Below are 22,793 nucleotides of genomic sequence, written 5' to 3' on the forward strand. Positions count from 1 at the left end.
GTTGAAGATTCACACTGTGCCATATACCTGTAATAAATAAAGAAACTATTTGTTCTGAGGTTTCATTAGACTCGGCTCAGAGTGAGTCGAATGAACAGCAAAATAATAATACAGAGAATACAATTGGTCTGGGTTTTCCAATTTCACATTTTGTTGATGTTAATGGGCAGAGGCGCCGCATCCCATTAGGCATACCAGGCAACTGCCTGGGGCCCCGCAAATGTTTGGGGGCCCCGGCCCACGGGGGGGCCCCCCTAGAGCCACAAAAAAAAAAAAAAAAAAAAAAAAAAAAAAAAAAAATCGCTCCACCCCCCCCCCCCCCCCCCCAACAATCCTCTGCCTAGGGCCCCCACACTACCTAGAATCGCCCCTGTTAATGGGACCAATTTAAAAACCTACTTGAAATATGAGACATTCTCTACCATGGAAATGACACAAATCAGCTGTCTGCTGAAGTCTGGAATGCCATACCCCTTTCACAGCAATGGAATCGTACCGGGAACTTTCTCCCCGTCGTAATGACAAACGCATTAAAATATAACAAATGGAGAAGCAATCCTTTTCAGTTGGTCCAGTTAAAAGGCATACGGTAAGGTACGGCAGGGTAGGTCCTGGTAGAGCAGCACAAGGTGGAGTTGAACTAGCGTGGGCCTCGTGGGGTCCCCCCCCCGCCCCCACACTATCTCAGTCTCCCTTTGGCGTCGGCTCGTAGGAGCGAAGTCTGGTTTTGCCTCGCCAACCACTCCCTCTCCGCCGCCGCCATAGTCCAGCCCCCCCGGGGCCCTGCCCCCTCTCCCGCTCCTTGGGGGAGTCTCTCTCTGTTCCACAAGGGGCGCCCTCCCACGTAGCCCCCTCCGACCGCCATCGCCGGGCCCCGGGGCCGCTGGCCCGGTGGCCCCTTGACGAACTGCGGCCGGGGGAACTGCTTGGCGTCCAGCACGTCCTTGTACTGGATCTCCGGCCGGATGAGGCGCAGGCAGGCCTCGGTGGTGCCGTTGTCCAGGCCCGGCTGCAGCTCGTAGCCCAGGATCTTCACCACGCCGCTCTGGAAGGGCCGGATGCCCTTGTCCCTGATGCGCTGCGCCTCCACGGGCCTCCCGCCGTTGCGCAGGCAGACGCGGGCCAGCTGGTCCCGCCGCGCCCGCAGCAGCGCCACCTCCTGGTCCATGCGCTCCGGCCCGAAGCGCCGCACGTCCTCCCAGAAGCTGCGGTTGAAGGCCTGGTACAGGTGCCAGTCCAGCGCGTTCCACTCCCGCAGCTTCTCCCGCTGCGCCGGCGTCAGCGACAGGTCGGGCGGCGCCCGCATCGGCGGCCGCCCGCCCCGCACGCCCACCGCCGCCGCCACCGCCGCCGCCGCCGCCTTGTCCATCCAGCTCTCGCCGCCGCCGCCGCCGGCCCCACCCGGCGGCTTCTGCTGGCGGGCGTTGAGGCTGAAGGACACCACGGCGTCCAGCGGCCAGCAGAGGGCGTGCCGCAGCAGCACCATGGACTGGTCGTAGTACTCCGACACCAGGATGAGCCGGAAGGCCCGCCGCACCAGGGCCTCGCCGCGCAGCGCCAGGCCCTCCGAGAAGTTGGCGTTGTGGTCCATGCCGAAGTCGAACCACAGCAGGTTGCGGGCGTAGTGGTTGTTGCGGAGGCGCGGGTCGTAGTACTGCCGGGGGTTGTCGGCGAAGTCGCCCAGGCTCTTGGCCTTGCGGAAGGCCGGGGCCACCTCCTTGTAGTAGGCGAAGGAGGACTCCGTCAGGGCCACGGGGTCCCGGACGATGGAGAAGTAGAAGGTGTCCTCAGGCATCACCTTCTCTACCTGAGGGAAACGGGGGGGTGGGGGGGGGGGGGGGGAAGGCTCTCGGTTAGTCCAGGCTCCGCATGGGTTTTTCGTCAAACTGACTGATTATTCTGATTGTAGCTCCGTCCCGTTGCGTCCCGAGGCATTTCTCCGAGCACGTTGATTAAGCCCCGTGGAAATCCTTAATGCACCGAGACTTTCCAGACTAAGATGCATTTGCGAATTGATTTCAGAGGTCAGGCTAGATTTATGCTGCTTCGGATTTGAATATTGATTTTCAACTGGAAAGATACTTTTATGTTCCATCTCTTTAACCAAGATGTGTAAAGGCTAAATAATTGGCTCGCAAGAAGCCTGTAAGAAGCTTGTGAATATTGATTTGATTACTTTCAAATGCTTCTATTAATAACAAGTGGGTGAGTAGGAAGTCAACATGGCTACTAATATGTAAATACACCAAAACACATTTGAAATATTTGAGTTTCCTTAAAACTGCTGAGTCAGGCACTTCTCTGGCTGTATATTCACCTACTTTTAAGCATCTCATTTAACAAAAAAAAGAAAACAACTTTTACTTCACTGTGGTATCTGCTTCGTAATACAAGTATCCCCATCGGGCTACTTTCTCTGCAACACTGCGTTTCTGCTGATGGAAAGCCCAGTCTCTGCAAGGCTACAGAATCCAGGTTTGATCTTCCATGACCCTGTCAGAGCACCTAATCATGTTCTCCATCCCCACTTGTTTGTAAAGCTTAACTGTTCAGGGCCAAGCGTGCCATTCGCTCTATTGGCTCAGCACCACAGGGTGAAAGCTACTGCTTGGTCAGATAAAAACATGTGTGCCGACCACTCTGACCTTGACAGTAGGCCTGCATGTGCATGCATTCATAAGAACCAAAACAGAACAGACGGAACAAGGCATTAGGAGGTGGAGTGTTTAGTTGCTACAAGAATCAACAGGGATTTAAAACAATACGCCTCGATATGTATGCCTACAATTTCAGAAACATGAGTATGCAGCAATGTATCACTATCCAGATTAACTTGTTTCATAAAAATACAAAGTTTCGTACCACCGAGGGCGTCGTCATCATTACTGCCCTAGGCCAATCTCACTGAGGTAATGTGCAATTTCAACCCAGCCCTAAAAATGAGGGGGTGGGGGGGGGAAACAAATGAAACACTTTCTTTTCCAAGGCACTTCTGCCTCTGATCCGGGGGAACATACCTCAGGCTTATTGAACCTCATGTGGTTTCCCATGATGTCGAAGTCCAGGACTCGGGGCCCCTGGTAACCTTTGACCCGGTGGGCGTTGAACAGCAGGGGGTACCCCAGCTGGTAGCCCATCGGCAGGGCGAAGCGGAGGCCGTGCTCCTCGCCGAAGCGGTAGAGCATGTTGAGGACCGTGCTGCTGGCCGTCTTGTGGGTCTTCAGGAACATGAGGTGGGTGTGGGGCCGGCAGGAGCCCAACGGGGGCCCCTGGACGTCGGAGGCGTAGAACAGCAGGCGCGTAGCCGGCTGGACGCTGCTGAACGGGGGGAGAGGAGGGAGAGCGAATCGGTGAGCCCGGACGCAAGGACACTGTGATCCACTTGGTTTGGCAAGCCCGTCTGTGGCAAAGTGGGAGTCGGTACATGTATATAAATATACACAAACCTCCGTGGTCAAGAGTAAACAACAGACAGAGCGAGAGCCTCGTGAATCACGGCACATGCAAACCCTGGTCAACTAAGCAACATTTCCTGCAACTTGCTGAACCTATTCAAAGCCTTTGGTTACACTAAATAATCACAGCGGTACGAATCCCCCCAAAGCGTTGTTACTTTCACACACACAGTAACAAAGTTACACTTTGCTTTGACATCTGGCCGGCGATTTAGATAGGTCACGTTGAATGTGAGCTGGTGTTTACGCGTGCACACATGATTAACCCCAGTCTCTCCAGACCGTCGGAGCCTAGCTCTCAGACTGGTACAGGAGGAAAAAAAAAAGGAAAACTAAATCTGGGGAGCCTCAGTGAAGAGAAAGCTCCCAGATGTTTACAGGGGAACCCAGAGTGTGTGTGTCCATGTCTGTCTGTGTGTGTGTGTTCCGAGTGAGCGGGAGAGTAAGGGAGAGTGGGGGATAAAAGAAGAAAGGACAAGAACAGAGTATATAATGGGGGAAGGGGCTAGACACGTGGAAGTGGAGGGAGGGAGGGAGAGAAGAGAGCCAGTGAGAAAGCGAGAGAGAGAGAGAGAGAGAGAGAGAGAGAGAAAGAGGAGAAGAGTGCGAGTCGACAGAAAAGCAGAGCAACGACGAGGCGAACAAAAGGAGGAGGAGTACGGGAACCCAGGGGACGCAGTCCGATGAATCATTAGTCAGAGGAAGGTGTGGCTTTGGAATCCAAAGTCTCGGTCATCCAAACCGTGACCGAGAGCCATGCCCCAATAGAGGCTCACAGCCCCCTGGAGCAATGTGCACATAAGACATTCCTATAGACCCCGCGAAGGCGGGTCTCTACACTGAAGAACAATGGGCCATCCTGGCAACATCTGGTTCAAAATCTGGACTGCACGTATTCAATTGCATTTTCAGGGGGAAAAAAAACAACCCTGGATGGAAAGCTAAACATGCAAGTCTTCTATAGAAGCTGCATGGCAAATTGAAATTAATGAAAAGGCTTTTCCTTCCTTATCTCACTGTTTTGTTTTGTCCACTTTAACAGCCTCTATATAAATTGTTCAGTTTTTGTTTACAGAAACAATACAATCCTTATCTTATCGGGGGTTACGTTGAAGCGATGAGGTCCGCCGTAGCAAAGCTTTTAGTTGTATACCTCCTCGAAGATGATAAGAACTTAAACTAGGTCCAATCGACCACCTCATGCAAGAAGTATGTTGATGCGGTTTGCTGTTTAACTTGGAATGAATCTGAAAAGAACTGGTTTGGTGGAATGTTTAAGAAAACCTACCAATACACAGAACACATTGCATGCCACTCACTGGGATCTTTTTCCAGATCGATTCTAAACATAACTCTGGACTCTGGTTTGCGTCAGTGCAAGGCGGTTAGTGGTGGGGGGGTTTGAACCCGTTTTACAGAACAGCAGTTTTACATTTTGCTGGATTTAGGGTCACTCAAACTCTGTCTGGTTCATTAGGAAAGTCCTCGTTAATGGCAGGCTCTAAAAGCCAGCCTTAATCACGCGCTGAAAGTGAGATTGATGATGGATTGGGAGCGTAATTGCGACGGAGAAGCGCTGCGTGGCTTGGTGCAGCCGGGCAAAAGGTTGTCATGGTGATACGTGCAAAGGGAGTTGTTCCATTGCCTTTATATACTGGCGATGGTTTGAAGTGAACACAGACATGGCCTAAAGTACCCGCTGCATTAAACACGCCACATGAATAAAACATGTTAAATGGAGAGAAATGTTTGCCGGCATCACACCGTCGTGATGCACTGTACAAGTCGCAGGTTATTTGGATATTAAGCCTGAAGAACTCAACAGACTCGTGCCAATATCCAGCGATAAATTGTTCAGGACATTTGACACCACTCATTTTTCAAAGATGTTATTTCTTATGTGTGTTGGAGCCAGAGTGTGGGTGTGTATATATGTGTGCATGCATGTTCATATGTGCATGTATGCATGCGTGCGTGCATGTGTATGCATGTTCATATGCGTGGGTATGAATGTTGCTAGGTGCACGTGTGCAAGCATGTTCATATGCGTGGTTGTGTGTGCTTGTTCATATACATGTGTGCGCGAGTGTGTGCATGTTTCTCTTACCTCTTGTTGAAAATGAGACCCATGAGTTGCCCGGCGAAGGCGATGGCAACAAACACCAGGAGGGCTTTCCACAGCCACAGGGGCCCTGGCCGGTAGCAGCCCAGCCCGCACATCCTCCTGGCAGGGCAGATGTGCCACGAACAGGGGGAGGGTGGAGGAAGGAGGAGCAGCCATTTATTAGCATGTTTCTGTACAATAGAATAGAAATCCATTTTAAAAAAAGAACAAAAGAAAAACAAAAGAAGGTTTTCTTAAAGCTTTGTATGAATCGATGGTTGAAAAAAGGAGACAGCCAGACAGAAAAACATACAAAAGGGACAAAGGTCTATGCAAAACCACATCAATAGAAAAGGAAGTTCTCTCAGAATCTAAACGCTTCCCCCATGTCATTCTGACGTGAGAGTGGCAGTGAGGTGTCCACCTCTGATTGCCTTGGTAAACAAATAGGTTCACGTCTTCAGAAGCTATTCCACCCGTGTGGCTGCGTACCTTCCCTTATATCTGCGGGCCGGAGCGATATTAAACCCGCAGAGAAGAACAATTGCCTATTTATCACTCACACACACACACACACACGCGCGCACACACACGCGCACACGCACACGCACACACACAAATAGTTTTCGCTCCAATCCTCTCCCCAAATCGACGGCCTGAAATCACTGTTCCGAAAACGTCCCGATTCTACGTGACATATCCCCCCTTGTGTCCCGACGCCACGGTTCAAGAACGGCACCGTTTTGAAAGGAACAAACGCCTTGAGCATGGGATCGGATGGGGGGACGGATCTTATTTTCCTCGCCTACCTTGTTCTCCGTCTGAACACCATAGCGGCGGAACCGGTCCGCAATCAGATACGGGGCTCCTCCTTGTAGGGCTGCTGCTGCTGCGGTTGGCGGCGGCAGCGATGAGCCCACGGTGCATCTCGGAAGGTCTCTTTATGAGGCACAGAATCCGCCGACGTTATCAAGGCACCGGACTACATTCCCATATCGCGAGAAGGGATGGGAATGGCCGTGTTTTCTCCCCTCCACACCCTCCCTCCCTCTCTCTACAACGCTCCCTCGCAGGCTCAAACGCAGCTCCTCGAGCAAATGTAGGTATATATATAGACTCTGCTGCTGCTGAGTCTATATTCAAGACGCATCGCTGAGCACGAGCGTATTCATTGTGCACGGGACGTCGGACGCTAGAGGGGGAAAAGGGGGGAAAAAGCTGGGATTGCACGCGGGCTCTGCGTTCAGTCGCGCTCTGACGTCAGCCGTCTAGCCTGTGGCTGATTTGCTTGTGCGCTGCTTATTGTGCGCTTGCGTCGAGACGAGCAGGGGATGTTTTGAAAAATAGATATGAGAGCTAATTAAAATGTTTTATCCGTGTTATCCAGGTATTAAAAATAACCGTTGCAATTGACAGGCTGGAGTGTACATTTTCGGAGGGCAGAATGTGAAAACGGTTGTGCGGTGGTGCATCTTTCACATGTAGCCCCCCACAACAAAGGCCTTGTGGGAGAACACAAGTGGGCCATTCACATGGCTAGTGTTGTGGTGTATAACCCTGCGAGGTTATATAACAACAATCCTTAATTGTTTTAGGTTCATGTAACGGCTCAATTAGGCCTACCCTGCCTAGGGTCAAGTTTAGACCAAGCTTTTTCCACACTTTATTACAGCTAATACCAATTGCTCCTAGTTTTCACCTTAACCCCTTAATTTTAACAAAGTAGGAAGGAATAAGTAGACCTTTTTATATTCAAACAGAGGCAGAAGTAGGCTGTGTTTCTCGCAAATTAGGTTCATGACCCATAAGAAAATGTCTTTCTCAGAAATTGTGGCGAGAGAAGCAGGGTGACTTCTGTAACATTCTGCAACATAGTCACCAAAAATGATTGGTAGATGATGGTTGGATTCCACCTAAAATCAAACAACAAAAGCTTGACTTTGTACGGGGCTAATGGTTTAGCACGTCAAAGCAACAACTTCAAATCAGCAAACATAAACGATTATTTATTCAGGTCAACTGCTGTGTTCATGGAGTAGAACCAGTTCCACTTTGAGGTTTTCACCCTAAAGCCTCATTTAACATTTAACAAGAACGGTTGGCATACAACTCATCTGCAATGTTTAAACTGACACATGAACCTTCCTATGGAATACAATTTTCCTGTATTAAATACACAAATGAATATATGTTCTATTTAACCATGTCATTTTTAATGAGTCACAGCTATCATTCAACATTTTACTTTCTTTATTAGTTAATTAGTCATCTAATGGGTCTTTCAAATATGTTTCATATTGCAAGTTTAGCCAAACAGCAAAACAATGTCTCGCTTTGTGTAAATCTAGACTTGTTTGTAGACTGGCTCATCTTTTTGTCATCGACGATTTTTAATTTGAATATTTTTCTTGAATCTCCTTGCCTTCCTCACGCCTTGCCCCTGCAGGCCTCCTATTGGCCGGCCCGCTGTCAACAGCCCTCCGTCAAAACCAACAGCAGCAGCACCGTTAAGCCTTGTCACGGCCCGCTGTCGGCGTTGTTCAGAGAGATAGTGTCTACTATGCAAATCACCTGGTTCCTCTACCACACACAGACACACACACGCACACGCACACACACGCACACACGTCTCTCGACATAGGAAAATGCATGGGTTGTGATTTATAACAGGCAAAATCACAGAGGTGGCTAATTGTCTGTTGTGAGTCACCTGGAGGAGACGCAGCCATTGTCTCTGATGCAGCACGCAAGGTACTCACACGGGACTATATTTAGCACCGAAGCGTCTTAACGAACGCGGGCTCTTAAGACAAGGCTAAGCCACCTGGCTCCCCTCCCCCCTGCCAGTCGGCCAGCTGCTCAGATTAACTACCCCCCCCCACACACACACACACACACACACCCTCAACACCACCACCACCTCCCTGCTTGACCGGTCCCTAGTCACTCCTCTCAAACCCCTTCTGATAGTTAAGTCTTTTGTTCGCCCCCCCCCTTGTTCAGTAGCGACGATGAAGTCCCACAAATGACGCTCAGTGCTCAGTGGTTGGGTCGTACACGCTCGGTCACGCTACCACTTTATTAACAATCAAAGGGGAGAAGAGTGAAAAAAACAAAATGGCGTCTCATGTGGTTCCGATGACAGCTGGAAGGGCGGTGAAATGCACATGTGGCCAATTGGAGGATGAATCCAAGGGCAAGTTGAGATCCGGTCCCAGGGAAAAAAAAAAAACACGGGCCATGTGGTGGTGGTCTGGTCGGGAGGAACACGCCACATTCCAACCCTTACTCGCCGCTCTTTCAGAAGGTCAAACGGCGAAAGCTCATGTGGTCGCACACAGTGCATCGCACTGAGCCCGGCCAACAATCTTTCTTTGTTTTAATGCGTTCATTGCCATTTAACCGCTCAACTACACGAAGACCCGACAACATTCCCCGCCGGGGGGAAGAAGAAGTGTAGTCAATGATTGACGCAATCCGATATTTCAACTGCCTGCCAACATTCCGTTTCCCCCAATAGAGTCTCCTCAATTCACTCCGCTCATTCGCCTAGCTGCCTTTGTGTGACTAATTAGCACTTGGCTAGCCAACACAGAGATACGGGGCCTAGCCTGTCTTCGTCCACAGCTGCTCTCATCTCACGACGGGACGTTTGGAACACGGCCGTTCCACATTTTCTGAGGCCGCGTTCCCATTCTGTCCGCCCCGGGGACGTTTCACTGGAGCGCACACACACACACGGCTCGTGAAGGAAGGAAGACGACGGAAAACTGCGCCGTGGTTGACCGTTATAGCAGCAAAATGGGGCGACAGTAGCTCAGGAGGTAGGGCGGGTTGGCTGTGAACCGGGAGGTTGCCGATTCGATCCCCGCTCCTCCTGGCTGGATGTAAAAGTGGCCCAGAGCATGACTCCTCACCCTGCCTGCTCCCAATCCGCTGGCTGTCGCCCTGCGTGGTTGCCTCCGCCGTCGTTGTGTGAATGAAGTCACTTTGGATGTCAGCATCAGCAATATCCCCTAAATGTTAATGTCAATGTAAAAATGTCGGACCCTCGGAGTGTGTGTGTCTGTGTGTTGTGCCCAGGAACCCATTTAGAGAGAGAAAATGATTTGTTTTCTGATACATGTTCGGCCAGGACTGCAGTGGTGCTGCTGGGTTATAATTCGGCACCACTTTGTGCGGACGGATTTCCCCCCCCTTTTCCTTTCTATCCCGGTCCTGCCCTGTGGGTCTGGTCTCAGAGAGCCCCGTGGCACTCGTACCCGGGTTCACCTTCATAGGCCCTCTATGGCAGTCTCTGAGGGCCCTCATTTGAATGAAATCTGATGAAGCCAATTCAAGGAAAAGAAAAACGTTCAAACAGGATGTTGTAAAGCGGCCAGTGGGAGGAGAGGTGGACAATGAGCAGGGACACATAAGATGGGCCGAGGAGAATGAGCTCTCTGTCGGACGAAACGTGAGGACCCAGGCAATGTGCGTACTCCATCGCGGGTTTGTATTGTACGTCTCCCTCCTTCTATCGCTCTCTTTCTCCCGGCCTCTCTCTCGCTCCGCACCTCTCTGAATGAGGCATCACCTGAGAGCCGTGCACTAGCCGACCTCGTGCCAGGCCAGTGAAAGTGAAGCATTGTGGGGGAAACAATAGCGACCGCTTGGGCGACGGGCGATCTATGCGGAATGGGAGAGTGCGGGTGACCAGAGGGGTGAGTGAGTTTACTCAAATGGAGGTGGAGGGAGGGGGGAGAGAGAGGGGGAGAGAGAGCGAGAGAGATAGGTATCCGATCTATAAGGGCTTTTGAGGAGCCGTGCATTTCAACTGTTGCATCTTGTAAACTTGTTTCCAATAACGGTACAGACTGTGATAAGGCTTGGCGTCCCATTTGTGCACGCAATCACAATCAAATCAACATTACTTAATCTGTGCAACTTTTTATTGTAATCATATGAATTAGTTTAAAAAAAGTCTGCACTGGGTGCACCACTGGCTAGCATGCTGTGCCAGGGGATCCAATGCAACTCTGAGGTACCAACTCAGGAACTCAACTCAGTCATCCTTCATGAGATCACTTTCACTTACACATCAACAACTCTGAAGGTCGGATTCCCTTCTCTAAGTCAAGGCCGTTTCGCATTCTCAGCATTCAGAGCATCCTCGACACAAAACACCCATTGAATCGTACCCCTTCCAACCGACAGATGTCTCCTGCTTAAACGGCTGTGTCAAAGTGCTGCTATAACACGATAACTCGGCACTGCGCTACAGCACAGTGCAGTACGGTACAGCGAGGGCTGCCCTCGAAGATTCTGGCCTGATGAGTAACACTGGTGCCAGATACAGATGCATTCCCGGCGCAGGGATCCCAGCGTGACGCTTCACAAGCAGCTGGCCTCTCCTTCAACTGCTCCCAAATATTATCCTCTCCCTCGCTGTTTCGCCATTGTTCGCTACCGGAAAGCTAGCCCGCGGCGAAACAAAGACCATATAAATGGCTGCCACCGTGCGTCCGGCCTTCATGGTTTTGGGAAACATTCTAAAAAAAACACATTTTTATGTCTTTGCTGATGGGGAGTTTTTTTCTTTTTTAAAGCTATCACCTCATCTTCAGTGGGAACACCAGCACACCTGCTAAACAGGTGCAAACTGTTCCTGAGCTGAAGGATGGGGCTGAAGGCCAACTAGCGCTTGAACCTGCAGTGAACGGGTTGTCACCGTTGCCCCTGCCACCAGTGGCACTGTGCCAGACCCACTGAACTTGTGGCCACATATGAAGTCATGCAGATCTTTTACAGGCATATATCCCACCCTATAAAGCTCAGACTTCACCAACAAAAAGGTTCATGTGCCCATACAATGTAGTGTAAGGGCTGCGTTCACAGGACACAGCTATCCTCATCTTCTAGGGTCTTCACGGTAGTTATCTCTGTTACCAAAGTGTCTGTTAAGATGGCATTGCAGCTCTTAGATCGGTGTCACTCATCAGCCTTTCCTAGTACCATGCTAATTAGAAACCTGCCAAACTAGGCTAACCCGGGATAACTAGCCCATTAAACCCAGTGTCTATGTCATGATCCTCAACACAATTGGGTCTACAAAACAAGATTATCCACCCCTCCCCCGGTGGAGAGGTTCACCGAATGTCGGACCGTAAGCTCTGCCAAAGTGTAATTTATTTCGGGATCTTGACTATTTTGTCCATCAACAGGGGGTTTCACAGGGACTGTCTTGATGAGACATTTGGGCTTCCTTAACCCTCGACAACATAAGTGATACATTCAAACCTATCAAGATCTGTGTTAAATCAACAGAAGCATAGCAGTGCACCGTATACTTGACTGATTCAGTGAGCATGGACACAACCCTGTGCAGCAGGTCAGTTTCCAAGCATGGGTGGGTCGGCATCCATCACGCAGGGGTGCACTGCAGACCCAGTGAGGGTATGCGACTGGGGCGGGATCAGAGACGTTAGGAGGGTTCGTCCGCTCACCTCGGATTTCGTGCTGCTGTTTGGCCACTCGGCGGGAACTTCCTTCCAAAAGTGAAGTGGCTCTGTAGAGGTTTCATCTCATCATGCCTCAGAGAAGAGCGTGTGTGTGCCGCTCGACTCCACCGGTCAGCCTGGCAAGTCGCCCGGAAGTCTCTGTAAACTGCACGGTCCAATTACAGAAGCATAAACTTTGCGAAAAGTAAACAAAAGAAACATCCCTTTTTGGGTTCTGAAGAATCCGTGCAATTTGGATCAGCAGTGCTATACTACAAGTTCTCACCCGCTGTTCTCCTTTCAGCCGGCTTGATCCACTCCTTTTACACCGACCTTTTTTTCACTCAGTCCCCCCTTCCTTCTCTCTCTCTCTCTCGCTTGCTCTCTGTAGTTCTCTTGTGTCCAACCGGACTGACCCACCGCAGCAAAGCTGGGATTTTATACTAGCACCCCACCACCCAGAATCACCAAGACACCAGTCCTCCTTCGGCGCAATGCTGCCACCTGGAGGCAGACTGGTGAAGCTTCTAAAGTCAAGCTGTCATCTTCTGGCATTTTGGAGAATAATAGTGTGTTATGCAGGTGTGTGTGTGTGTGTGTGTGTGTGTGTGTGTGTGTGTGTGTGTGTGTGTGTGTGTGTGTGTGTGTGTGTGTGTGTGTGTGTGTGTGTGTGTGTGTGTGTGTGTGTGTGCGCGTGTGTGTGTGTGTGTGTGTGTGTGTGTGTGTGTGTGTGTGAACGCCTTGGGGCCCTAAGCAGGTTAATTTTGGGGCCCTGAAGCAATGAAGCATCATTCCCGGTTATTTCCCCATTTCAAATATATAAAAAAAACCTATGTTGAGAAATAGGAATAGTAAATGTCATTTAGAAAATCAAAGATTCTAACTTCCGAAGACTGAATGTGGCTCTGTAACAAGACGTGTGCTATCATTCAGAAGCATATTCCCAATAATATCGGAAAAAGGAAAAATTGTAATGATCGTATATACGTCCCCCAAAAGTGGCATCCTTTTTAGTAAGAACTCAACTTTCACTTGTGTGTGTGTGTGTGTGTGTGTGTGTGTGTGTGTGTGTGTGTGTGTGTGTGTGTGTGTGTGTGTGTGTGTGTGTGTGTGTGTGTGTGTGTGTGTGCGTGCGTGCGTGCGTGCGTGCGTGCGTGCGTGCGTGCGTGCGTGCGTGCGTGCGTGCGTGCGTGCGTGCGTGCGTGCGTGCGTGCGTGCGTGCGTGTGTGTGTGTGTGTGTGTGTGTGTGTGTGTGTGAACGCCTTGGGGCCCTAAGCAGGTTCATTTTGGGGCCCTGCTTTGCGGTTGATAAAGTAGTTTTGCCACAGAGAACAAGCAACTGTATGCATTCCTAACCCTTACGGTTTTTATCCGTACCTCTTTCAACATGATTAGCCACAAGCCTACTTATTAAGTATACTCACTGAAAGAGTCAAAGTAAAGCTTACACACTACATAATCGTCATTCTTGACATACATAATATTGATTCTCAAAATGCAGAGGTTTAAGTGCAAAAAAACGTCAATTTGATGTTTGAAACTGGTTATTTTAAGTGTTTGTTTGTTTTTGTTTATAATGGCTTACCTGATGACCCGCAGATGAAAGTCTCATATATAGCCTACTAACCTTAGAAGGTATTGAATGGGGGTGTAAAGTAGCATTTTACAACCTTGGTGGATTATCCAGCAGCATTTTAATTTGTTTTGGGCCTGAGAGGAGAATTGTTCCAGGATGCGATCAATTATCATTGGAATACACTATATGATCGAGTTACACTCTCATTGTTACTGTTTATAATTGCACTGGCACTGTTCCATTCATTTGCTGTGTCAAGGCTGGTCAGCGCGCCTTTGTTTATTTTGCTGCATCAATGTCTATGCGTCCTTCTGTCCTTGTGTGTACTTGCTGACGGGGGACGCTAGAGGGTTGCCGTCTGCCGTAAAGGGGAGCTTTAGCACGCTCCGGACCGGCTCAACTGGTCGGACAGTATTTAAAGAATGAGGGAATGAGTGGAACTATTATTATTTATCCTTTTGTCAGAGCATTTGAATTATTGCAAAGCATTTGAATTTCAACAAAGATGTGGAAGAAATGCTTCCTTGATGAATCGCCTGCTCTAGCTTTAATGCTACTTTTCTGCACCGTGAACATATTCATACCAATGGTTCCTGATACATTTTCTCCATCACCGGTGGATTTGTTTTTGACCGGTGACTCTTCCTTTCTCTCGCTCCCCTCCTCCCCTCGCCGGGCTCTTCTTCGCACGGGGCTCGCAGTTGCAACTGACAGGAATTTCGGCTCCTTCAAGGCAGAGAGCATGCTGGGTAGGTGGAACGACTCGCGGGTCACCCATGGGATAGTCTCCTTTGGCTGGGTCTCGTACACAAGCTACGGTTTTTCTTCTTTGTATATGATTTGGATAAACGACGGGAGATGGAATGAGATGACGAGCAAATATGAATTGAATACAGGAATGAAGATGGTTTGCAGGGGTTGAGGTTAATTTAATGTCGGGCCATGACTCTTAAAGGGCCCTAGTTGAGTGTTAAACGGCATCACGTGGCCGTTTTAAAATCGGCACGCTCTGTGAGATAGTTAAATCACAAGTGAGTGTGTCCAACCAGATGTATTATGCGATGCAATCAGTCTACCAGGAACTGGTAGGTTTATATGATCATCATACATCCTGGTTGTCAATCCAAGTTGTAATGTCAATATATATCACAGGGCAGATTTTGAAACAGCTTGTTATGGCTAATCATATTCACCCATGGTGCTTAAATAGGGGCCCTTTAAACATCTGTAGGATCCGTGCATGGAGTGACATGGACGGTTCCGTTAAGGTGCTCAGAGATTGGTGACAGCTGAGTGGTTCGATGGGAAGTGCCTGTGAGTGACAGCTGAGCAAATGGCATGCGTGTTACCTTGTCATTACAGGATATTGTGTGTGGAATCATAATAGAACAACCATCAAAATAAGAGTTTATACAAGACAACGAACTGTCATTTATTTCTTACATTTGCATGCTAAAACAACTCCCTTCTATTCCTTCTGCTTGACCCCATGTAATCCCTCATTCCAGTGCCCTAGATAGAGAATGTATATGAAGCCTCATATAGGACTTAATCTCTAAGCCCTATATGAAGACGCACTACATAACGTTATTAACTCCTCCCTTCCCCTTGTTCCTATATAACCCGTTTTTCTTCATTCTTCTTCAGTCTTCCCATGATCATGCTTGCTTGATTGATCATTACAGCAACAAAAAAAGATAGAGAGAGAGGAGAGAGGAGAGAGGAGATAGATAGATAGAGAGATAGAGAGAGAGAGAGATAGATAGATAGATAGATAGATAGATAGATAGATAGATAGATAGATAGATAGATAGATAGATAGATAGATAGATAGATAGATAGATAGATAGATAGATAGATAGATAGATAGATAGATAGATAGATAGATAGATAGATAGATAGATAGATAGATAGATAGATAGATAGATAGATAGATAGAAAAATATAGCATAGTAAAAATAAAATATTTTTAGCTCTAAAAAAATGAACCGAGGTCCGGACCTTGGTGACCTCCTAGCTATCTACTGGCATGTAGAGGTTATGTATTCAAGTGATGTGAACACTCAGCAGCTACATGTTTGGCAAAGATTGCAAATGAACCAGTTGGAGAACTGTAATTACCATGAATAACCAGTCCGTTTAGTTGTGGGATTGTCTTTGTCTGTGTCTGGTCACTCTTCCCTTGATCATGATTGCTTGATTGATCATTCCAACAACAAAAAAAGATTGTGTTGTGCGTTGTTTTGTGTATTTGGCAAGTGTTACAGTTTTCATATATGTTTATCTTTTTGCTAGTCTTGGCATATTGTTTATATTCTGGACCTCATATTTGAGGCTCTTTATTAACCATTTTATATATTCACAAAGATGTTCACTGTTCAGACGACCTCGTGTTACTTTGCATATGACTAGTAAAACGCTGAGACTTTGGCTAATTCACAGTATGCTTATGCGTTTAATTCTCATTCTCTTTTTAGCAGGTACGTTCAGTAAGTAACATAATACAAAGCAATAAAGCAATGAAGCATCATTCCCGGTTATTTCCCCATTTCAAATATATATAAAAAAAACTATGTTGAGAAATAGGAATAGTAAATGTCATTTAGAAAATCAAAGATTCTAACTTCCGAAGACTGAATGTGGCTCTGTAACAAGACGTGTGCTATCATTCAGAAGCATATTCCCAATAATATCGGAAAAAGGAAAAATTGTAATATATATATGCATATATATTTGGGGGACATATATATATATATGTCCCCCAAAAGTGGCATCCTTTTTAGTAAGAACTCAACTTTCAACGGCGCATAGCACTCCGGAGTCTGGCTGAACCTAGCACTTTTCAATCACCCCATTAACGTCCAGTTTCCTCGCCGGGTCCCTGATGGAGGGCTGAGACCGGGGGAACTGCTTAGCGTCCAGCAGGTCCTTGTACTGGATCTCCGGTCGGATGAGGCGCAGGCAGGCCTCAGTGGTGGCGTTGTCCAGGCCCTGCTGCAGTTCGTAGCCCAGGATCCGCACCGAGCCGCACTGGTACGGCCGGATGTCTTTGTCCCCGATGTGGTGCGCCTCCACGGGCTCCCCGGCTTTGAGCAGGCAGACGCCGGCCAGCTGGTCCCGCCGCGCCCGCAGCTGCGCCACCTCCTGGTCCATGCGCTCCGGCCCGAAGCGCCGCACGTCCTCCCAGAAGCTGCGGTTGAAGGCCTGGTACAGGTGCCAGTCCAGCGCGTTCCACTCCCGCAGCTTCTCGCGCTGCGCCGGCGTCAGCGACACGTTCACCACCGGCTGCCTGAGGTCAAAGCCGTCCTCTGGGCCGCCCTTTGGCGGCCTGTAGTGGGCCTTGTTCAGGGTGAAGGACACCACGGCGTCCAGCGGCCAGCAGAGGGCGTGCCTCAGCAACACCATGGACTGGTCGAAGTACTCCGACAGCAGGATCAGCTTGAAGTTCTTGCGTATCGTGACCAGGCCCTCTCTCACCAGCTCCTGGGTCACGTTGGCGTTGGGGTCCATGCCGAAGTCGAACCACAGCAGGTTGCGGGCGTAGTGGGAGTTACGGAGATGGGCCTTGTGGAAGCTACCGGGGCTGTCCGCAAAGGCCCCCAGGCTCCCTGCCTTGCGGAAGGTGGGGCATATGTCATGGAAGTAGGCAAAGGAGGACTTGGCCAGGGACAGGGGGTCTCGAAGGATGGAGAAGTAGAACGTGTCTTCGTGCAACACCTTCTGTACCTGAGGGCGACGAGAAAGAAAAAATACATTGAGTGACAAAAAAGTTGATATGCAAATGTGGCTAATATGTATGAGTTTATCTTATTGGGTTTGAGTGCGGATATTTGCCCCTTTCACATGCTATTATTTAAGTGGCAAAAGCCCTTTATAATGAAGAGAGAAGGCAGAAAGTAAACCTGGTAAAGGAGTAAATCCACGGCAGACATATTTTACTATCAAAACAGATCTAATCAAAACCATTTTATGTCTTTAATTAGAAATGTCCAATTATATACATGTGTGCACCCCATGCATCGTATGCTCAAGATTCAAATCAAGGGATGACATCATCACCAATATAATAAGACCCTATATTAACAGAGACAATGGCAACTTTGAACGCTGAAGAAACAGAAGGGGGGGGGGAAAGATTTCAGGGCCCTTCGGCCTCAATGCCCGGGGACCGTACCTCATCCTTATTAAATCTCAAGTGGTTCGCCATGATGTCGTATTTGGCGGCTCGGTTGCCGCGGTAGCCCTTGATGCGGTGGACGTTGAAGGGGAAGGGGTAGCCCAGGATGTAGCCCATGGGCAGGGCGAAGTGGAGGCCGTGCTCCTCGCCGAAGCGGTAGAGCATGTTGAGGACCGTGCTGCTGGCCGTCTTGTGGGTCTTCAGGAACATGAGGTGGGTGTGGGGCCGGCACGTCTCCGGTACCCTGGGCAACACGCTCAGGGGCCCCTCCAACGGCCCGACGGGCTGGAGGGAGCTGAACGGGAGACACTCTTTGAGCCCGGACGGAGAACAAACATCCTCTGCTCTTTCTCTCTCTCTCTCTCTCTCTCTCTCTCTCTCTCTCTCTCTCTCTCTCTCTCTTTATCCCCCTACCCCCCCCCCTGCACACACACACACACACACTACCTGAAGAATGCTTTAAAGGTCGATCATTTACTTTTTTCCCTTTACCCTCTTTTAAATTCCCTTCCCCCCCAAACCTCTCCCCCTCTCCCCCTCCCTCTCCCCCTCTCCCCCTCTCTCCCCCTCTCTCTCTCTCTCTCTCTCTCTCTCTCTCTCTCTCTCTCTCTCTCTCTCTCTCTCTCTCTCTCTCTCTCTCTCTCTCTCTCTCTCTCTCTCTCTCTCTCTCTCTCTCTCTCTCTCTCTCTCTCTCTCTCTCTCTCATATAATAATATCTATATCTATAGATCGATATACATATATCCTAAAAAAAAAAATTGCTCCAAAAATGTACCGAGGTCCTGACCTTGGTTAATTACCTTACCTCCTAGCGATCTACTGGCATGTCGTTATGTATTCAAGTGATGGGAACACTCAGCAGCTACATGTTTGACAAAGATTGCAAATGAACCAGTTGGAGAACTGGAATTACCTATTCTTCATGAATAACCAGTCCGTTTAGCTGTATATGTGATTGTCTTTGAATTTTTTTTGCTTCAATTTGTGAAATGGCGACTTCACCACACCTTCAAGAAGAAGACACATGACTGACGAAACCGGTTTGGTAGAAATGTAGCCTCATGTCTTATTTTTATGAGCTTTATACCTATTTTTTACCTACCGTTTAGCTTTCAAGCCATTTCAACTTTCACTCTTCTATTTAAGTTGCACCATGGTTGCGCCCAAAGCTGACTCAGACGGAGCCACTAAAACGGGATCCGACTTTTGAGCCGAGTAGAAGGTAAAAAAAATAATACGGTGGAAAATACGGGGATTTTACACCTGCGTCTCCCAGGGGCGTTTCTAGGTTTCTGAAACATCTGGGGCTTAGCCCAAGAGGGAATAGGACAGTGCGCGCGCGGCAAATTTTGTTGTATAATTTATTGCGCATGCACATTTTTTTTCAAAATGCTTTCCCTAAATAACCCAAATAGGCAGGTAATTATAGCTTTGCTACCTGACTGCTGCTTATCCCCAGACATCTAAAGTTCCATTCAAGTTATTTCAGAGTAAAATGAATACAAGTGAGACAGACCTTACATTAACTATATCAGGGGTGTCAAACTCATTTTCACAAAGGGCTGAAAATGAGTTTGATAATCACACTAAAGGCCTGATTCCACCGGACGTGTTACGGCAACGTTACGGCTGCGGCACGTCTTGGCCGCGGTCACCGCAGCAGATAGGTTCCACTCTAATCAATGAGACCATTTCCACCGGGCGCGGCTGCGGAACGTCTCAGCAACGTCCCAGGAGCGGCTCGCCGTGCCGCAGCGCTATCATTCCGTAGCATTTCTATTTTTGCCACAAGCCGTTGCTGAACCGCGTCAATTTCAACAGAGCAGATCGATCAGGGCAGGAAGTGAAAAAGTAAAAGCCATAAAGCATCCGGTCAATTTTCAAAATAAAACACAATACTCAGCTCATGTCACAACGTCATTTATGTACCAAATCATCCTTTTTATAAGGGCAATGGCCGGAAGGACAAAGCGTGGCATTTAATTGCAGTAGTTTTGGGAGTGGAAGGTGAGTACATTAGGTTTAGGATTATCGCGTGATCTCGTGATCTCGCGTGAATACGGCTGGCTCGCAAGGCAACGCTGCGCTTCCGTAACGCGCCCGGTGGAAATGCAAGCAGGGCAGAGTCGCAGCCGTTCCGTGCCGTTGCCGTAACGCGTCCGGTGGAATCCCCGGGTAAGGGCCGATATGGAGTTTACTGACATGCCTTCTTTTTAATCCGAAAAGTAAAGACAACATATCTATGAATATATTACATACAACCTGCGTACAGGGTCACATAGGCTAGGTTCATTTCAACATTTTCGGGGACAAATTACAGGTGGGGGATATGGGGGTGCTCCCCAAAAATTTTTTTGCGTCAAACACTTAATTTCCTGCATTCTGGTGGATTCTTATTCATCTATCTGTGCCTTTTCTAGTGGAAATATTTTTTTTCGGTGAAGGAAAAGACAACATTCAGGTTCCTAAAGAAACAACTATTATGGAATATAATGCAGTAAGGCTCTCAGGCATCCTGGATTTTTCTAAACTTTCTGCAAATTGAAAACATATCACATGTTTTGGGTATTTCTTTTTTAGGAATCATGACTCAGCACCAGTGTTAACTATTTATGACACTTAACATTGGTAATGAAATGACAGCCACCATTGGAAGGATGGGCAGCTAGCTAGTTAGCTAAATTATAACTTAACTTAACTTAATAATTATAACTAAGGCAAAAGTTAGAAACAAATCATGTTAGCATTCATCCTTAGACACTTGACATAATCAGTCATCAATATTGGCATGCTATTTAGCCTCATAGATTGGCCTATTTACAGCCCACAGAAAACTGACATATTTTCTTCAATGCAAGTTCATCAATTCATGGCTTAAAATCTTGAGCGGTAGAACAGAAATTCCGAGCAGTAAACTACGCAAGAGTCATAACAAATGGGAGCATGGCACAGGCTCTGCATGCAGCAAAATATCAAAAAAAAAAAAAAATCTATTTTTTTATTTTTTTAACAAAAAAGATTCGGGGCTAATCAAATTAGATCCGGGGCTTTAGCCCCGAATAAAACAGCCTAGTAACGCCGCCGTCTCCTGAATTAGGCTACCCTATAACTTGTAAACACATAATAAGTAATCGGCTACAATTAAACAGTTGTTAAAACCAGCGCCAAAATAGCATTGGGGGGAGAGTGTGTGACTGTGCATTCATATGTGTGTGTTTGTTTGTTTCTCTGTGTGTGTGTGTGTGTGTGTGTGTGTGTGTGTGTGTGTGTGTGTGTGTGTGTGTGTGTGTGTGTGTGTGTGTGTGTGTGTGTGTGTGTGTGTGCGCGCGCGCGTGCGCGCGTGCGCGCGTGCGTGTTTCTCAGACCTGTTGTTGAGATACAACGATGTGCACTGTCTGGCGAAGCCGGCGACCAGCAGGCCTAAGATGACCCATCCCAGCCAGCGCAACCATGGTCTCCGATAGCCGCTGAGACGATCTGGAGCGGGCATGGTTATGAAAGTTGTTACGGAGGTTATTACCAGGGTATGCTGTTGACTAGGACTGTGATTAGCAAATTCGCAATATTTCATGCAAAGCAGACTGTCAAAAGGATACAGCTGCATACAATTCAGACAGGCTATTGTGTTACGCCCCTGTGAGGGGGGTATAGAAAAAAACAACGAGGACGCATTATTGGTGAAATACATATTGAAGACAATATTGAAGACAACAATAAAAGAAAGAAAGCAAATCATAAATAGTATGTGTAACGGCTAAAGTGATGGGCAATAGGTAGGCTACTATTTAATTTTTTGGAGGGGTGCTCGTTTCAAGCTGTAGGCCTACTCCAGTCCGCGGTAACACTTTTTAATAAGGTGCTATAATAAATAGCAAACTAGTCATTCCCTAATATTTGTCTTTTTGGCACAAGTTTATAGTCTTTTTTCACTGACCACAGAGTGTCGCCGGTTAGGGTTAGGATTAGGGCTATGTGTTAGGGTTAGGTCCATGTGCTAGGGTTAGGGCCGTGTGTTAGGGTTAGGGTAGTGTCATAGGGTTGGGTTAGGGGTTATTCAAACAACTAATATTTAACGAATGATGAAAAAAGGTAACTTGTGCCAAATAGATATTTTAGTAACAATAACAAATATTAACAAAGGGTTAGGTCTGGTTTGTTATTGCAACTTATTAAGTGTTACCAAACACTATATTCACTTATTGTTGTGTATACACACAAAGGCAAACGAGGATCCCGAACAGAATAATTGTAGGCCTACTGCCGTCTACTTGTATAAGACATGTGAAGATAAATAATGTGGAATCTTGTAAGACTAAACGCAGGCTAAATTTTGCCTTGCGCTTTGTGCTTGAGTTTTCAAAGCATTCGTTCTTTGATATGCACATTCGATTAACGTTTAGTTATGAGAAAATAGGTCCAACGAGAGTAATTACTGAAAACAATATTTTCTTTAAGTTTGTTTTGAAACATTTGGATCGTAGCCTATAAAATAAATCTAAATGTAAAAATAATGATAAATAACCGCGGTCGACCGCAGGCATCCACTCACATTCCCATTGCCCAGGCTGCCTCAGCTACTCACCGCTCGATTCTCCGATTAGCAGGCCCATCGTTTACCGCTCAGATCCCCTGTCTCACTCTCTCGCTCTCTCCCTCCCTTGCTCTCGCTTTCTCTCTCTAGTGCTCTTGTATCCAAATGCACTGACTTACCACATTTCTGCAGGGATTCTAGACCAGCAGTCCAGCACCGAGACACCAGCCCTCTTTCTGCTCATAATGCCACCTGTAGACATTCCTCCATTTACTGGACACACTCGTTTCCACACACGCACACGCACGCACGCAGGTACCCAAATAAACACAAACACCTTGAAAATGTGCAACAGTGACACCTAGCGATGGAGTGCGGTATATTCAGAACAATTCTTTGTGCCATTGTTGTATCTAGTTCATTCAGGTAAAGAACTAGAAAGATAGTTACTCGGTGGATTAAAAAAAAAAA

The 22,793-nt window shown here is 47.8% G+C and overlaps 2 protein-coding genes across 8 annotated transcripts; both read right to left on the reverse strand.

The window, feature by feature from the left end:
• Positions 1 to 295: 295 nt before the first annotated feature.
• Positions 296 to 12,442, reverse strand: gal3st4 (galactose-3-O-sulfotransferase 4). 4 transcript variants are annotated; one of them, XM_030338128.1, is made up of 5 exons: positions 12,325 to 12,442; positions 12,045 to 12,204; positions 5,563 to 5,679; positions 3,018 to 3,315; positions 296 to 1,807 (listed from the first exon to the last, which is right to left on the reverse strand). In XM_030338128.1, exons 2-5 carry the CDS (start codon positions 12,119 to 12,121, stop codon positions 680 to 682), a joined length of 1,620 nt encoding a protein of 539 aa, XP_030193988.1. In that variant the 5' UTR covers positions 12,122 to 12,204; positions 12,325 to 12,442; the 3' UTR covers positions 296 to 679. The 4 variants fall into 4 exon arrangements, with proteins under 4 accessions (XP_030193988.1, XP_030193990.1, XP_030193987.1 ...); XM_030338127.1 differs by having other exon boundaries at positions 297 to 1,807; positions 3,018 to 3,318; XM_030338130.1 differs by lacking the exons at positions 12,045 to 12,204; positions 12,325 to 12,442 and adding an exon at positions 6,369 to 7,677.
• A 386-nt stretch (positions 12,443 to 12,828) lies between these two features.
• On the reverse strand, positions 12,829 to 22,595 carry LOC115529431 (galactose-3-O-sulfotransferase 2). 4 transcript variants are annotated; one of them, XR_003973525.1, is made up of 5 exons: positions 22,374 to 22,507; positions 21,157 to 21,268; positions 17,789 to 18,086; positions 16,395 to 17,340; positions 12,829 to 13,050 (listed from the first exon to the last, which is right to left on the reverse strand). XR_003973525.1 is itself a non-coding variant. In XM_030338168.1 (4 exons), exons 3-4 carry the CDS (start codon positions 17,999 to 18,001, stop codon positions 16,447 to 16,449), a joined length of 1,107 nt encoding a protein of 368 aa, XP_030194028.1. In that variant the 5' UTR covers positions 18,002 to 18,086; positions 21,157 to 21,268; positions 22,502 to 22,595; the 3' UTR covers positions 16,046 to 16,446. The 4 variants fall into 4 exon arrangements, 2 of the variants coding, with proteins under 2 accessions (XP_030194028.1, XP_030194027.1); XR_003973524.1 differs by having other exon boundaries at positions 12,829 to 13,021; positions 16,367 to 17,340; XM_030338168.1 differs by lacking the exon at positions 12,829 to 13,050 and having other exon boundaries at positions 16,046 to 17,340; positions 22,502 to 22,595.
• Between the last annotated feature and the right edge of the window lie 198 nt (positions 22,596 to 22,793).

Source organism: Gadus morhua, chromosome 17, assembly GCF_902167405.1.
Source record: "Gadus morhua chromosome 17, gadMor3.0, whole genome shotgun sequence".
NCBI classification, from domain to species: Eukaryota; Metazoa; Chordata; class Actinopteri; order Gadiformes; family Gadidae; genus Gadus; species Gadus morhua.

Excerpts from the sequence above, each read along its gene's own strand:
- gal3st4 (XM_030338127.1), bottom strand. The coding sequence starts at position 12,121 with ATGAAACCTCTACAGAGCCACTTCACTTTTGGAAGGAAGTTCCCGCCG. Across the intron at positions 5,680-12,044 it reads ACAGCAGCACGAAATCCGAG|GAGGATGTGCGGGCTGGGCT; the intron begins GTGAGCGGACGA and ends CTGCCCTGCCAG. Across the intron at positions 3,319-5,562 it reads GGTCTCATTTTCAACAAGAG|CAGCGTCCAGCCGGCTACGC; the intron begins GTAAGAGAAACA and ends CCCCCCGTTCAG.
- LOC115529431 (XM_030338167.1), bottom strand. The coding sequence starts at position 22,401 with ATGGGCCTGCTAATCGGAGAATCGAGCG. Across the intron at positions 21,269-22,373 it reads GCTAATCGGAGAATCGAGCG|ATCGTCTCAGCGGCTATCGG; the intron begins GTGAGTAGCTGA and ends TGCCCGCTCCAG. Across the intron at positions 18,087-21,156 it reads TCGTTGTATCTCAACAACAG|CTCCCTCCAGCCCGTCGGGC; the intron begins GTCTGAGAAACA and ends TCTCCCGTTCAG.